This window comes from Pecten maximus, chromosome 14, assembly GCF_902652985.1.
Source record: "Pecten maximus chromosome 14, xPecMax1.1, whole genome shotgun sequence".
In the NCBI taxonomy this organism is placed as follows: Eukaryota; Metazoa; Mollusca; class Bivalvia; order Pectinida; family Pectinidae; genus Pecten; species Pecten maximus.
In genome coordinates, this window is record NC_047028.1 from 19,734,947 (window position 1) to 19,753,848 (window position 18,902).

Genomic DNA, 18,902 nt, shown 5'->3' on the forward strand with positions numbered 1-18,902 from the left:
ATCACTTACAGTAGAATTCCATATGTCCAAAAGCCACATCTCTAAACTTTCAGTTATCCAAACTCCTGCCTTGAATCCCCACATAAGATGTGTTGTTGTATACGCACATATCTTAACATTTTGAATATTAAGTTTTCCTGATCTGTTCTTCCAGGTAATATACATTAACACCCTATCATAAGTATCATAAGAGTAAAACCATGTGTAATTACACTATTGTGATGTCATAATCACATGCCATCCAATAAAAAAAAATCATCTATCTTATATTGAACTTAATAGAAATTGATTTGAAAGTTTTCATGTATATCAAAATGATAAACAGAATTTTAGAATTGTGGCTATATATCATGTTGATTTTATTAAACTCCTTCAATGATTGCTACTCATCTAAAGCCTGATAAATTTGACCTGATGAAGTCATTCAAGAGAGGCCCTCTTTTTATCACATGGGTTAAAAATAAAATTTCTGTACTCAGTATTTAGTAGTATGACAGTGTTATACCCTTTAGTGTAGTGGTGTATTTGTTGTCACAGGCTGTCAGGAAACAGTATGAGTCACTGGCCAAATCAACGACCAGTGAGAAAGAGAAAACCGAAGAGGAGAGGAAGACCAACTCTAAACGACTGAAGGACCTCCAGGCCAGGTACATGTTCCCTCTGTACACACTAATGTAGCCTCCCTAACATAAAATAGTCTTCCTCTGTCATAGAGAGCTGCTTAGTAACACCCAGAGCTCATCCTCTGTCATAGAGAGCTGCTTAGTAACACCCAGAGCTCATCCTCTATCATAGAGAGCTGCTTAGTAACACCCAGAGCTCATCCTCTGTCATAGAGAGCTGCTTATGGTAACACCCAGAGCTCATCCTCTGTCATAGAGAGCTGCTTATAGTAACACCCAGAGCTCATCCTCTATCATAGAGAGCTGCTTATAGTAACACCCAGAGCTCATCCTCTGTCATAGAGAGCTGCTTAGTAACACCCAGAGCTCATCCTCTGTCATAGAGAGCTGCTTAGTAACACCCAGAGCTCATCATCTGTCATAGAGAGCTGCTTAGTAACACCCAGAGCTCATCCTCTGTCATAGAGAGCTGCTTATAGTAACACCCAGAGCTCATCCTCTGTCATAGAGAGCTGCTAAGTAACACCCAGAGCTCATTTATCTTTGAAGGTGATGCCCCAAAAATACTTCACACCAAGTTAAAGGGTTCATTTGGTAATGGTATATGTATGACCCAAGAAGTTATTGATCAAATTATAAATGATTAATTTCTGAGACGGTTTAAGTTCATATTACAAGTCATGTCTCTTATCATCCAAATGCTTAATTATTGATTCATAACATATAATATTATGCTTATGGCATATCAATAAGTAAATTAAATTTTGTCAGAGAGCAATTATGTTCAGACAGTGTCCTTGTCAACAGAGAAAAAGAAGTTTTATTTGTGATAGTTTTTAGTCATTGTCTTCTGCTTTCTTCTGGTACAAACATACTCTTTCAATATAAAACCACCATCCTTAGATCTTCTATGGCTGTATTTATAAACTCTTGTAAGAGAGGATGTTATTGTAATCCCCTTGGTAAATAATTCTTCTTACAAGATGCGGACAGGGAGAATTTGTCATTTTCAACTGATAGACTATATTTATAGTAACAAAGAGATCTATGGTTCTCTCTACCCAGAGGTTCGGGGTTGAATATGTAGTGGATGGATGATAAAACAACCCCTGTCAATCCAATGTTCAGTCTGTGACAGAGAAATTTGCTGGGGAAACTGTCAGAAGATAATCAGTGAAATAAGACTTTGAGGAGATCTATCCAATATTGTTTTTTAATCTGACACATGTATTTTACTTAACTGAAAATCGGTCTTGTCTGACCAAATAATTTTGATGCAAGTACAATTTTGCTACAAGTCTTATTGCCCCATGACTATGCATGTACACTACAGCATGTAGTAGCTGGTGGCTACCTCACTGAGCAGCATACAGGAGGCATATTTCATGCTATCATGACACAAACACAAAAGTTTGTGACTGTCACTGGCCTCAGCTTGCTTGAAAACACAAACTGCCATCAGTAGTGATCGATTAAACCTTGATCTTCACCTGAAAAAGTTGCACTGTCTGTTGCTCTATCAACGGAGCAATCTGACTCTCCTTGGTTTTGCTATCAAGCCAAAAGATTTTGATGTTGGTAAAAGAAAAGTTTCACTCAAAAAATGTCTTTGATGACCAAATGATTTCATCAGTTAAGACAGGCTCTACTATAAAACAAAAAATACAATTCCTGTGTGTGAATAGTTTTTAGATGTATTTTTTATTAAACTTAAAAGATACAGAATTACATAAAAAATTTATATAAAATTACAAGTGTCATACAGAACTTCATATTTATTGAAGTGTAATAAATTCTCCAAGATTGTTGGACTAATGAATCATTGGAATGGACATGTTTTATGCTTTACCGGTTAAATACTTACATATAATGCAATTGATACACTTACATCCTGCTAGACACGTATTGATTACATCATTTACACCAGGCAGTACAATGTCTGAATCATACAGAGAATTTGATTAAAGTTACCATTAATTGATTCAAACTTCAGCTCGGTACAAGATAATTTGATAAAAGTTTCCATTATGTGATTCTGGTTGTACCGGTCTTTATATAACAATGTAGGTAACAATGAATTGCAATTAAATAAATATTGGCCGAAGTAAAAAATGTCTTGATCCTATAGTATATATTTGTATTTTTCATCTACAATTAAATAATGCAGTCTTGGGTACAAATGTCAAGGCACCAACTGGGTGCTATATTTGACCTATATTGCGAGCTTCAGTTACTAAGTTACATATTTAGATGGAGTAGAAGTGGCAAATAAAAACAAATATATATGAAATATAATATAGCTTATATAACAACATATACAATCTGGCAAACCTAGGATTTACTTAGTCATTCATAAGTACAGGACTAGCTCCAATATTAGCTTCCTGGCAGTGGATTTATAGTCATAAGCTCTAAAGAAAAAAAAAAGAAAAGAAAAAAAAAAAGAAAAAAAAATGATTGGCCCATAAACCCCCACCTTACCTTAAACTGAATGTATATGTACATGTATGTACACTATGCTTACTTCATGATTTCTTTTGTGTTGCAGTTTTAACAAACAAGAACAGCTGGTATCTAAACTCAAAGGTAAGCCATTTAATATTTCCTATCATTAACCAGTAAATTTTCCCTTTGGTACTTGTTTGGGTGGGAGTATTTTGTATGAATTCTGAGCCAGGTTCTGTTTTAGAAGTCACAGGTGTATATTTTCAAATTCATTTAATTGTTGACTTTCTTCGTGAAGAAAAAAACAGCCATTTTATATATTCAAGACATTAACTTACATTGTGCATTATAATTATATACACATTAAAATATATATCAAGGACAGTTTGTTTTTACTTTATTATAACGTTACTTTTCTGCTAGTGATCAGTTGTACCCCGCAATTGAAGGGGAATAACTCTGTCAGGACTGTAAAGATTAGCCTCTCTTTTTCAATATTTGGTGACCTTTAAAGTTAATTCATGCTGACAGAACACTGACCGCCAGTGTAATTACTGAGATGAAGCCTAGAAATAGGGGGATTTATGTTGGTAGTAAATCGGTGACTAACTAAAGTTAATTCCTGGAATAATTGAATGTGTATTACGTATACAAGTACATGTAAATTAAAATATATTTCGCCCTCTCATCACTCTTGTCTGATACAGAATGACACTGATACAAGTTTTCACTCTCATCTGTTTATAATATATTCATTCTCATTTGATATAAAATGATGTTGTATTCAGTTTCAACTTTGGTCTGATATAAGATGATATTGTATACAGTTTTAATTCTCGTCTGACATAAAATTATGTTGTATACAGTTTTAACTCTCGCCTGACATAAAATGACATTGTATACAGTTTTACACTGGTCTGACATAAAATGACATTGTATACAGTTTTACTCTGGTCTGACATAAAATGACATTGTATACAGTTTTAACTCTCGTCTGATATAAAATGATGTTGTATACATGCAGTTTTAACTTTCATCTGACATAAAATGATGTTGTATACAGTATTAACTCTCGCCAGACATAAAATGACATTGTATACAGTCTTAACTCTCATATGACATAAAATGATGTTGTATACAGTTTTAACTCTCATCTGACATAAAATGACATTGTATAGTTTTAATTCTCATCTGATATAAAATGATGTTGTATACAGTTTTAACTCTGGTCTGACATAAAATGACATTGTATACAGTTTTAACTCTGGTCTGACATAACATGACATTGTATACAGTTTTAACTCTGGTCTGACATAAAATGACATTGTTAACATATACAGATTTAACTGTCGTCCGATATAAAATTATGTTGTATACAGTTTTAACTCTGGTCTGACATAAAATGACATTGTTAACATATACAGATTTAACTGTCGTCCGATATAAAATTATGTTGTATACACTTATAATTCTGGTCTGACATAACATGACATTGTATACAGTTTTAACTCTTATAATTATCTAGTATAACATTTATCTGCATATATTTTTTTCACTCATATCGGTTTGATATATTGTTACATTGTATGCATTTGTCAGTCGTATATAAAATTTCATCTCATCTATTTGATTTTTAACTTTACATCAAATTGGTATAAAGTTACTCTATATTCAGGTTTCAGTCTTATTTACCTGTATAACATTTCACTGTATAGTTCTCATTTTGTCTGACAAAAACATTTTAAAATATTTCACTTTCTTGTCTGATATGAAATCCCTCTGTACACAGTTTTTATGTTTAGTCTGAATCACACTGTCGGACATTGTACATGTTTTCACACCCTTCTGTTTTCCTTCCTTGCTTTCATTTTGTTCCTCCTATTTTGAATTAACCTGTTTGTAGCACAGCCAATGAAGATAACGATGAGGCCGATGTTGATTCCTATAATGATCATTCCCTCGAGGAAGTAACTTGGCATGTTATACACTTTAACATTCACTGTAGAGTTATACGCCCTTGATTTGGTGGTACAGACAAAATCTCCGGTGTCAGATAGAATAAGGTCTTCTAGTTTAAGGACTCCTGTCACAGACTTTATCTGGGTCCTGTTTAGGTCATTTACATCTGTCCCATTCTCATTCAGCCACATAATTGTATCTGATTGGTTGGCCTTTGTTGGGAGTGCACAAGTTACCTCCCCTGATTTTCCTACCTCTATTGCAATTTTCTCTGGAGGTTCTAAGACGAGGGTGTCTCCCTCTCCACTGACCGCAGTTGTCATGGTGAAACTCAGTAGTAGGAGACATGTTGCTAGAGTAGGTGTTAATCTTTTTAATTTCCTCATGTTTAGTTGAGAATTCAGTGGCCTACTTTGATAACTCAAACTGTCATCACGGACTCTGTGCTATCCTGAAACTGAGAGATAAAGGCCATAAGATTAAGTGTATACCACATTACCTTGTGACAATCCTAGATTGCACACTCATAATCTCTGACTCATTAACAGAGGATGGGCATATTACATAATTATCATTTGTAATTTTTTTGAAGAGTGACAGCTATAGGCAGAATAATTCGTAGACATGGGTTTATTGTTGGATAAGTTTGGTATCATATCAAGCAATAAGCCCATGCCTGGTAATAAGCCATGATTAAACATGTTCAGTGTAGTTAAAAGTTCTGTAAAGTTGTTTTTTCGTTGTGAGGCAGTAATTAAGTCCACCAACTACATTCATTTAAAGTTTAAATGTGCTGGCCTTCAATCTACATAGGTTTATTTACACTACAGGAACAATACGGTAACATGTATCACTTTCCTTCAATCTACATATAAGTTCATTTACACTGCAGGAACAATACGGTAACATGTATCACTTTCCCTCATCTACATGGGTTTATTTACACTTCAGGAACAATACTGTAACATGTATCACTTTCCCTCTATCTACATGGGTTTATTTACACTTCAGGAACAATACTGTAACATGTATCACTTTCCCTCTATCTACATGGGTTTATTTACACAACAGGAACAATACGGTAACATGTATCACTTTCCCTCTATCTACATGGGTTTATTTACACTACAGGAACAATACGGTAATATGTATCACTTTCCTTCAATCTACAAGGGTTTGTTTACACTACAGGAACAATACGGTAACATGTATCACTTTCCCTCTATTGACATGGGTTTATCTCCACTACAGGAACAATACGGTAACATGTTTCACTTTCCCTCTATCTACATGGGTTTATCTACACTACAGGAACAATACGGTAACATGTATCACTTTCCCTCTATTGACATGGGTTTATTTACACAACAGGAACAATACGGTAACATGTATCACTTTCCCTCTATCTACATGGGTTTATTTACACTTCAGGAACAATACTGTAACATGTATCACTTTCCCTCTATCTACATGGGTTTATTTACACTTCAGGAACAATACTGTAACATGTATCACTTTCCCTCTATCTACATGGGTTTATCTACACTACAGGAACAATACGGTAACATGTATCACTTTCCCCCTATCGACATGGGTTTATTTACACTACAGGAACAATACGGTAACATGTATCACTTTCCCTCATCTACATGGGTTTATCTACACTACAGGAACAATACGGTAACATGTATCACTTTCCCTCTATTGACATGGGTTTGTTTACACTACAGGAACAATACGGTAACATGTATCACTTTCCCTCATCTACATGGGTTTATTTACACTACAGGAACAATACGGTAATATGTATCACTTTCCCTCTATCGACATGGGTTTATTTACACTACAGGAACAATACGGTAACATGTATCACTTTCCCTCTATTGACATGGGTTTGTTTACACTACAGGAACAATACGGTAACATGTATCACTTTCCCTCATCTACATGGGTTTATTTACACTACAGGAACAATACGGTAACATGTATCACTTTCCTTCTATCTACATGAGTTTATTTACACTACAGGAACAATACGGTAACATGTATCACTTAAATTTCCTTCTATCTACATGGGTTTATTTACACTACAGGAACAATACGGTAACATGTATCACTTTCCCTCTATTGACATGGGTTTGTTTACACTACAGGAACAATACGGTAACATGTATCACTTTCCCTCATCTACATGGGTTTATTTACACTACAGGAACAATACGGTAACATGTATCACTTTCCTTCTATCTACATGAGTTTATTTACACTACAGGAACAATACGGTAACATGTATCACTTAAATTTCCTTCTATCTACATGGGTTTATTTACACTACAGGAACAATACGGTTACATGTATCACTTTCCTTCAATCTACATATAAGTTCATTTACACTGCAGGAACAATACGGTAACATGTATCACTTTCCCTCTATCTACATGGGTTTGTTTACACAACAGGAACAATACGGTAACATGTATCACTTTCTACACAACAGGAACAATACAGTAACATGTATCACTTTCCCTCTATCTACATGGGTATATTTACACTACAGGAACAATACGGTAACATGTATCACTTTCCTTCAATCTACATGGGTTTATTTACACTACAGGAACAATACGGTAACATGTATCACTTTCCCTCTATCGACATGGGTTTATTTACACAACAGGAACAATACGGTAACTTGTATCACTTTCTCTCTATCGACATGGGTTTATTTACACAACAGGAACAATACGGTAACATGTATCACTTTCCCTCTATCTACAAGGGTTTATTTACACTACAGGAACAATACGGTAACATGTATCACTTTCCCTCTATTGACATGGGTTTATTTACACAACAGGAACAATACGGTAACATGTATCACTTTCCCTCTATTGACATGGGTTTATTTACACAACAGGAACAATACTGTAACATGTATCACTTTCCCTCTATTGACATATAAGTTTATTTACACAACAGGAACAATACTGTAACATGTATCATTTTCCCTCTATCTACATGGGTTTATTTACACTACAGGAACAATACGGTAACATGTATCACTTTCTACACAATACAGTAACATGTATCACTTTCCCTCTATTGACATGGGTTTATTTACACAACAGGAACAATACGGTAACATGTATCATTTTCCCTCTATCTACATGGGTTTATTTACACTACAGGAACAATACGGTAACTTGTATCACTTTCCCTCTATCGACATGGGTTTATTTACACAACAGGAACAATACGGTAATATGTATCACTTTCCCTCTATCTACATGGGTTTATTTACACAACAGGAACAATACGGTAACATGTATCACTTTCCCTCATCTACATGGGTTTATTTACACTACAGGAACAATACGGTAATATGTATCACTTTCCCTCTATTGACATGGGTTTGTTTACACTACAGGAACAATACGGTAACATGTATCACTTTCCCTCTATCTACATGGGTTTGTTTACACAACAGGAACAATACGGTAACATGTATCACTTTCTACACAATACAGTAACATGTATCACTTTCCCTCTATCTACATGGGTATATTTACACTACAGGAACAATACGGTAACATGTATCACTTTCCCTCTATTGACATATAAGTTTATTTACACTACAGGAACAATACGGTAACATGTATCACTTTCCCTCTATCTACATAGGTTTATTTACACTACAGGAACAATACGGTAACATGTATCACTTTCCCCCTATCTACATAGGTTTATTTACACAACAGGAACAATACGGTAACATGTATCACTTTCCCTCTATCGACATGGGTTTATTTACATTACAGGAACAATACGGTAACATGTATCACTTTCCTTCAATCTACATGGGTTTGTTTACACAACAGGAACAATACGGTAACATGTGTCACTATCCTTCAATCTACATATAAGTTTATTTACACAACAGGAACAATACGGTAACATGTATCACTTTCCCTCTATTGACATAGGTTTGTTTACACTACTGTATAATTATTAAACTAAATGAATAGTCATTAATGTATTATTCACAGTAACAGCAACTAATGTTTGAATTTATAAAATTAGAATTTAAGAGTTAACAACTTATATAGTACTGAATAACAGAATAAATCATTGCTGACTAGATCTACTTATATAATAAATTAAACATCAAGCAAGAATGAATCAATCTTACAAAAATAGTTGAGATATTAAACATTAGTTTATAACAATGTGATGTCAATCAAGTTATAATACAATTCAGATTTGGCTTACTCTGATTAAAGTTTAATTACTGATCTTACTCTGGTAGCATTATAAAATTGGTATTGAACACAGTTATATAAAGTACAACCAACATGTATTCGAGGATCATATAAACTTATGTGTAGTCATTTTACAAGTAAAAAAGACATTGGATAATAAAAAATATCCATAAGTTTTAAACATTTGATGTAAAAATCTTAAATTTGTGAGTCCCAGATATTCAATATCCTCATCTGACAGTTCTTAGTTAAATGTATTTCGAAAAAAAATATACAAATATTTTTTGCTTTGTCAGTCTGAATTCAATATCTTTTCGACATTTCATAGTAAGATGTATTTTCCAACAAATTTTTAGTTAAATCAAAGTCTGATGTATCGGATACCCAAACTACTGATTAAATGGTGCCATGATCTGTCTAAAACGTTTCGTTTTTATCACATTGAAGAATATTATATTTTATAGTGTCGCTCTATAACATACCAATAATTCCATGTTGTTTAACAAGTGAGAGCCTGAACACACAATAGATGTAGTACTCAGGGTATTTCATGGCTATTTTCATTAGTGATACAATTAATCAAGATTATGATGAATTGATTTAAATCTGGAAAAAACCCATTATCATTGACATGCATTCTAACCATGTATTATCTTCTGTCCTGTAGATACTCCACTGTACCCATCCTGGATATGACCTAAATTATATATCAACAAAAGTTTCAGATGATTAACTAAAAGTTCAATAACTGATCTGACTCGGTTAGCATTATAAAATGGGTACGGTATGTGTAAATTGACATAAGTACATAGACTCTATGTAAACAGTGTCCAGTGATATGTCATTAAATCAATATGGATTATATACCACTACTGTATGACATGTCCATTAAAACCCTTTAAAAATTCATTGATTTTTAGCTCATCTGGCCCAAAGGGATTTTGATAAAATTTGATTTGGAGTATTATTGGGCTAATGAGATCTTATATATAAACAGAAAGCATGGCTTCCCCTGGGGCAGGAGGGGATGTTATGCCCTATATGGGAACTTGAGGTACAGTAAACCTCCGATTAATTCGAACACACGGATAGTTCGAACACACATTTTTTTCAAGAAAAACAATAATTTTTTAGCTAGTAATAGTTCGAACTCTGGCTGTTTATAACTGACACCATTTCGGATAGTTCAAACTTATCAAATGAAGAACGTAAAGTAAGATTTTTTCCCCCTGTAAACTCCATTGAAAGCTCGTGACGACTCAGCCCCGATGACCGGCCCAGAAAAAATGCCAAGATTTAAATTTGAACAGCAAGCATGTTTAGCGCTTGGTTATTAGATTGTATGCGTGTTCATTAGAATGCGTCTGTGATTTAATATATGCCACATATTTTAGCGTTAATTCATTTTTTTTACATTCCAAAATACACCAGGCACGAGACAACTGGTTGCAAATTTAGGCCCCGACAATGTTTAAATAACATGCGATATTTGTATTCACGCTGTAGGGCAAACTAAGAAATCGTCCGTATAACTAGTGTTAACTTAGCATTATGATTATTTAATTGTGACTGGACATCTCTTAATTATTGCCAATCAAGGTATTATTTGAAAACCTGCGACCTCACGCTAGGTAAGCAGGCCACGCGAGGTGTCGCTTGCGGTAAAGTTGACAGGATCGGCTGCCCGATCGTGCTTAGTGATGTGAAGAGCATTCATATCCAGTCAAAACAATCCACAGGCGCCCCAATTAGTGATGGATAAGTTTGCAGGTATCAACTATGTTTGGTAGATAATACGACTGGGCATATTTAAAAGCAGACATGTTGATGTTCTGACATAATTTTACCAACATATATCGCATATTTTTACAGTAGTGCTTTCATAAACGCAACAGGTTATGCAGACTGCTTTCGATGTATAAAAGAGACCATTTATTACAATAATATAGCGATAGTTTCTGATTCAGATAAAAAATATAACCATGCAAAGATTATACTGTACAAATGCTTAACTTTTGTGTCACAAATGAAACTGTACTGTTTTGGGGCCTACTGTAGCTACGCATTAACCGAGCGGCTTCGCGCAATAACCATAATAATTATCGCGAAATGAAGAACGTTTAACAATCATTTAACATTGAATTAAATAAAATACTATCATTTTACTTTCTTATAAATGTGCCATTGTTCAGACCGCCGTTGTTACGTATCAGATTTACGATGAAAGGTGTTTGTGTCTAATGATTTCTGTCTGCCGAGATTTTCGCCGATTTTGACTCGAATAGTTCGAACTCACGCTTATTTTCTGAAGCATAATTTTGATTAATTCGAACTGGTTCGTCAATATTTATTTAATTTTGTTCGAACTAACCGGAGGTTTACCGTAAATCCTTCAAATCCCTACCTGTCCAGAATGCCTAAATGGATTTAGATGAAATTCGGTCTTATTTGGCATTATTTGGCAAAGGAGTTGACTAGATCTAATGTTGTATAAATGGAGGATGTGGCTCCCTTAATGAATATTGAACTAAAGAACTGTGCAGATCGATCTCTGAGTATTGAACTACAGAACTGCCTATCTCTGAATATTGAACTACAGAACTATGCAAATCTGTAAATATTGAACTACATAACTGCTGATCTATGAATATTGAACTATACAACTTTGCAGATCTCTAGATATTGAACTACAGAACTGTGCAGATCTATGAATATTGAACTATACAACTTTGCAGATCTCTAAATATTGAACTACAGAACTGTGCAGATCTATGAATATTGAACTATACAACTTTGCAGATCTTTAAATACTGTGAACTACAGAGCTGCATGTGGAGATCTCTAAATATTGAATTAAAATGTATTTTGTTAACAATGATGTTGCTGAAAATAATGAAACTGTGATGGATGATATGGACTATGATCTGAATATAGAGTCACCAGCTATTACCTGCTTTCAGAATAAACTAAGTTCAACTCTAAGTTTATAATGATATCTTAGTTTTCAACTGACATTACAAAATATTTTAACAAGCAACATTGATGTTGCCTCTTATTAAATGCTGTAAATAGATAAATATTGATATCAAAGTATTGAACTTGAATGTCTGAACAAAAAAAAAAACCCAGTAAACTAAACTGTCTGAACATTAAAAAAATGTGATTTCTGAGCATAGACCTGTAAAACAGGTCAATACATTTTGTGAAATAATTTACACATACAACAATTAAATCAAATTCAGGACATTAATGACAGTAAACAAAGGAGAACATTGATCAATCTAATTAAGATCTAGATGGTCATTCTCACTACGTTACATGAACATCTAACAACATCCCATAAGGGGTCTTGTTCTGATGACCATTGAGATACATATGTGTATGTCACTTTCTGGGCGAATCGGCATTTTGTCGATGTCATCAAAGTAAAACATTTCGGCACAGTATATAGCTATATGCTTTAGGGACGAAATGACTTGAAACAAATTGACAGATTATACAAGCTTTGCAGTCTAGTCATATAAAATTCACTTCCAAGATTCTGGAAGTAGCCATTTGATTGGCTAATCCAAAAGGTCACCCTGATGTGACCCCTTATGGGATGTTGTTAGATGTTCATGTAACGTAGTGATAATGACCATCTAGATTTTAATTAGATTGAACATTGATAAACACATTTTAAGTTAACATAATGAATTGCCTATGTGTATAATGCAATATGTAGTAGCTTGTGTTATCATTGACCTCACCGACATCACTCAGATGACAAAACTCTCAACAAAGACCACCCTCATTATAAGACCATCTGATGCCTGTCCCATATAGGTGGTCCCATAAGAGGGGGACCACCAGTGTATCAGTTATATCAATGTTGAACTTTCGACATTAATAATTATGAAACTACCAATGTCACAAAAAATAAATTTATTGAAATTTACTCCAAACATGATAAAGCTGCATGACTTCTGCATAATACAATTTGGTATTTTGATATTATGTACCGGTATATAAAATTCAGATATTTATGTTCCAATATCTGATCTTTCTATAATAAATCAAATTATCTCTAAACAGACTGAGGTGATAAATCACTCTTTTTTCATCACTTTGATGACCACTCGATTATTTTCTTTTATTGACCCTCGATCATTTTCTTTTATCTGGGTTAAAGGGAGTGTTTGTGATTTTTGTAAAAAAAAAATACTGGGTATATCATGTTCCTTCATGACAAGTCAGAAAATGGACCTTCCTGATATTGATTGTATTTCATATAATTACAGGCGGTATACTTCCAGTGATGTCCCCACTATTATATCAGCAGTTCAGGCCTGTCAGACATTTTCTTGTCACAAAAAACTGACATAATAAGGCCTTTCATATATAAAAAATGACATACCGTAATAAGGCCTTTCATATATATATGTAAGTAAAAACTAGGGTAGGCCCTATTGGATTTTAAATGGCTCGTTGTGAAATCTATGTATAGTCTTTAGGAATGGTAAAAGAAATACATTGTTTGAGTTAAAATGAGTTCTGTGACATCCTTTATTCCGTACAGATCCTGATGATCAGGTTTTCATAAGTGGGAGACTTAGAGTGGCCTTGTACTGTGATTACACTAGACACATATTCCTGTGTGTGTTGCGGTACTAGTGTAATGTGTTGACAAGTATGCCACTACCTGGTACCAATCTACAGTATATACTGTGTGTTATATAATGTATGGAATAAATTTAACGCTGTACTGCTGTACCAATAGTACGCTGGATTTGTATACTAGGTACAGAATGACATGTTATTACAGTGTAGAAAATGTGTATTATCAATGGTATGCTGGCTGTCTGTAATTCTTTTTATAAGAAACACATATTTAATACACCCACCATTAATTTTATGAGGAGTTAGGTAAATTGTAGTGTAAACACATGTCTGTTCTGGATATATCTTGACGTTACCCTTCAACAGATTTGGTTTATATTTACACAATAACATCATAACATCAAGGTCTACACCTGCTTACATTTAACTGGTCATCATTGGTCGAGTTTAAAGGGTCAAAGGTCAAAGTTGACACCTTCTTCAATGGGGAAGCAATATTGTTCCGAAATAATGCACTATCTTGAGAATCCCTAAACAGATTTGGTTCATATTTATACCATAACATCAGGGTCTACACCTTATTACATACTCATTGACCAAGTTTAATAGGTCAAAGGTCAAAAAGTTCAACTTTGACACCTTCTGCAAGGATACACATGAATATTGTTCAGAATTAATGTTCTATCTTGAGAATCCCTCAACAGATTAGGTTCATGTTTATACCATGGTGTCATGATACCATGTTTTTAACCTGATCATATTCTGGTCGCCATCTTTCAAGGTTAAAGGGTCAAGGGTTAAAGGTATCTCTTGAATGAGACATGATGCATCCTGTCTTGTTCCAGATCTTGAGAATGCTATAATAGATTTGGTTCATGTTTACACACCATTTGATATCAATACACCAAGATCTTTACATAGGATCTGGCTCAGGCATTCATGTTTTACGGACATTCTCTGTGTTAATTGTGTGCTCCGACTTGTTGTTGAGCATTTGATTTAGTTCAGTTTAAATGGCTCTAATTGATTATGTAGTCACAATCTTCAGCCTATATTGTTTACGATTAATGATAGTAGGTTTTATATAATCTGTCCATCAGCCTATTCTTATAATGAGCCGACTCATGTACATGTATATATTGCAGTTCAGTTGATGCATTGCTAACATTAAAGCTATTTCATTGCCCTGGTTTAAGCCACAGGGGGCCATGATAGCTCAATTAGTTAGAGTGTCAGTAAATGTTACCTCAGATGATGATGAAGATCTGAGGTGTATAGTCTCTCTAGTATGACACTAGTTCCTACCAATGTCGGTTTGTATATCTGGGGAAGCTTAGATACTGGCCAGTCTGTACTCTCGTGGTTGTGTCCTTGGGTAAGACACTTTACCCTAATTACTCTGGATGACATGCAAAAGTTCTCCCATATTTTGTTTAGTGAGGTAGTCATCAACTACTAGGAGACCTCACCTCAAAATGACTTTGGCTGTTCATGGGACAATAAACCCAACAAACATACGAGGTATAAGATTTGAATAAAGCCCACCCCTAACTATTAAACCAGTATCTCAATTTGAAAGTTCTTTTGTTGCCCCCAATGGGCTTATACAGGATAGATAAGGTTCAAAATACTCCAATCTGTCACGATCATGATGTACGTTTTATGTACATGTGATTATTGTCTAATGATTAGTGTAGTCGGTCTCATTATTATATTTGAAAGGTAAGCAAAGCACAGCTTGTGTAAATAAAAACCCCTGTAGAAAAATAGTGATAATTATAAGCATTTAAAAATCTCAATTTGTAAGTAAATACCTTGATCATATCAGTATCGGCATAGCCGACAATATCTGGATTTAAATTTTATGAAATCAAATACAAGGATGATTGATCAAATCTGATAACACAAACGTCCTACCCGTAATGGGTGATAAGAGCCGATACATATGTCACCTCGGTACTGATGTCACAGTAACAGGTTCAACACTCGGAAAGTCAGAAATATTTCTGCCATCAAGTTGCCATCTAACGACTTAAATATGTCGACTTTTTCTGAGAAGATGTCAACATCATCAAAAAATATAAACCGAAAAAATATGTTGACTTAATAGTTTACTTACCGAGAAAATATTTTCATGATAATCTAGGAAGTCGATGGCAGAAATACGCCACAGTACAATATAAAGCCGTGTTTCAGACTTCCTAGATAATTATCACAGCATTATTATCTCGGCAATTAAGCTAATAAATAAGTCTATGTATTATCGAATTATGTCAACATATTTGTTTATGATGTTGACATCTTCTCAGAAATATGTCAACATCTTTAAGTTGTAAGTCAGCAAATCGATGGCAGAAATATGCCACCATACATTTGTACAGATTTATTATCTATTTATTTATAAGGTACAATATAAAATGCTGTTTTCAGTTACCTTGCCTAGATTTGTTAAGTGTTAATCAAGATATTAACTGTTACCATCTCATGCCCATACTACAATATATATAAACATTTATGGATCTTTTGCAATATATAGAAATAGGATTTTCACATTTTTTCATATAACTTTTAACTATGTATCTCGGCCATCTTTGTGAGATTTACGTTGATCAGGAAAAAAAAAAATGTTTGCATAAAATGTTAAAAAATTGAAATGATCTGTTTCAGCCAATGAAAAGTCTCATGTATTCATATATCATATTGGTTATTAAGAGAAATCTAAAGTAGTAAGTTCAGTTGAAATCAGGAGACAATTTTATTTTCTCAAATTTCGATAGACCAATGTCGACCTAATTCTACAGTGCTAGTCTTTCTATAATCATGTAAACTAATTATGCTGCAATTCAATTAAATATTGTATTTTTTTCATATTAGGTTTATAGACAATATAAATGCCACTGCATTAAAGAAAAATAGCCTGAACTTTGAAATACTGGTCAATATTTAACACTAGGCTAGCTACTGGTTTTCACCAGCTGATAACACAAAAAGCAGTGTCGTAGGTATGTAGCCTAGATAAGACAACAGGTGCTCAGTACAAATTCTAAGTGAATTTTGTAACCTCGAAGTTAAAGGCTACTGTTGTGATGTTTTGTTTGCAAATTAAATAAGGATTTCAAAAAGTGCTTACACATGTAAATTGTGTCCACCAGGAGTTAAAACAAAAATAAGTATTGATGAGTAAACAAAAAATAGTGATTGTATTATCTGTATATCTAAAATTCATAATTCCCAATGTTGACCTAATCCCTAATTGAAACATTTAAGATAATTAAAGACTTAATGAACTTGGACTTATTTCTGTGATCTTACCTGCTAATTATATACCAGAGGTTCAGTATGTAGACGGTGTGTGAGGAGTTGCTATCTGTTTGCACTGTCTTTCTGATAGCCTATACATGTATATATACCAGATACCTATACCCAATAAATAGTGTGGCGTACTATAACACATGGACTGTACATACCAAAGATATCTATACCCAATAAATAGTGTGGTGTACTGTAACACATGGACTGTATACCAAAGATATCTATAACCAATAAATTGTGTGGTGTACTGTAACATATGGACTGTACATACCAAAGATACCTATACCCAATAAATAGTGGTACACTGTAACATATGGACTGTATACCAAAGATATCTATACCCAATAAATAGTGTGGTGTACTGTAACACATGGACTGTACATACCAAAGATATCTATACCCAATAAATAGTGTGGCGTACTGTAACACATGGACTGTACATACCAAAGATATCTATACCCAATAAATAGTGTGGTGTACTGTAACACATGGACTGTACATACCAAAGATATCTACCCAATAAAGAGTTTGGTGTACTGTAACATATGGACTGTACATACCAAAGATATCTATACCTAATAAATAGTGTGGTGTACTGTAACATATGGACTGTACATACCAAAGATATCTATACCCAATAAATAGTGTGGTGTACTGTAACATATGGACTGTACATACCAAAGATATCTATACCTAATAAATAGTGTGGTGTACTGTAACACATGGACTGTACATACCAAAGATATCTATACCCAATAAATAGTTTGGTGTACTGTAACATATGGACTGTACATACCAAAGATATCTATACCCAATAAATAGTGTGGTGTACTGTAACATATGGACTGTACATACCAAAGATATCTATACCCAATAAATAGTGTGGTGTACTGTAACATATGGACTGTACATACCAAAGATATCTATACCCAATAAATAGTTTGGTGTACTGTAACACATGGACTGTACATACCAAAGATATCTATATCCAATAAATAGTGTGGTGTACTGTAACACATGGACTGTACATACCAAAGATATCTATACCTAATAAATAGTGTGGTATACTGTAACGCATGGACTGTACATACCAAAGATATATATACCCAATAAATAGTGTGGTGTACTGTAACATATGGACTGTACATACCAAAGATACCTATACCCAATAAATAGTGTGGTGTACTGTAACATATGGACTGTACATACCAAAGATATCTATACCTAATAAATAGTGTGGTATACTGTAACGCATGGACTGTACATACCAAAGATATATATACCCAATAAATAGTGTGGTATACTGTAACGCATGGACTGTACATACCAAAGATATATATACCCAATAAATAGCGTGGTGTACTGTAACATATGGACTGTACACCAAAGATATATATACCCAATAAATTGTGTGGTTTACTGTAACACATGGACTGTACATACCAAAGATATCTATACCTAATAAATAGTTTGGTGTACTGTAGCATATGGACTGTACATACCAAAGATATCTATATCTAATAAATAGTGGTACACTGTTACATATGGATTTTATCTTTATTACAAAAAAAGAAGAAGACACAATTAACAATATGATACCTCTACATGGTGTAATATAGTGTAAATCGCAGACTTTTTAATTGTAATGCAATGAGTTTGATTTAAAATGGAAACAGATCAAGCTAATAAAGCTTTATCTGACAAT

At 33.9% G+C, this 18,902-nt stretch overlaps 1 protein-coding gene and 1 long non-coding RNA gene across 2 annotated transcripts in view; one reads left to right on the plus strand and one right to left on the minus strand.

Moving 5' to 3' along the window:
- The window catches only part of LOC117342000, a 48,874-nt gene that overhangs the window by 6,366 nt on the left and 23,606 nt on the right, over positions 1 to 18,902 (plus strand). Inside the window, exons 8-9 of the mRNA XM_033903944.1 lie at positions 538 to 647; positions 3,172 to 3,209. Of these exons, the coding sequence (XP_033759835.1) occupies positions 538 to 647; positions 3,172 to 3,209 (148 nt within the window). The remainder of the gene's footprint in view (positions 1 to 537; positions 648 to 3,171; positions 3,210 to 18,902) is intronic.
- On the minus strand, positions 2,309 to 17,262 carry LOC117342002. Its single transcript, XR_004535729.1, has 2 exons — positions 17,198 to 17,262; positions 2,309 to 5,484 (listed from the first exon to the last, which is right to left on the minus strand). It is a non-coding gene; the product is annotated as an uncharacterized LOC117342002 (long non-coding RNA).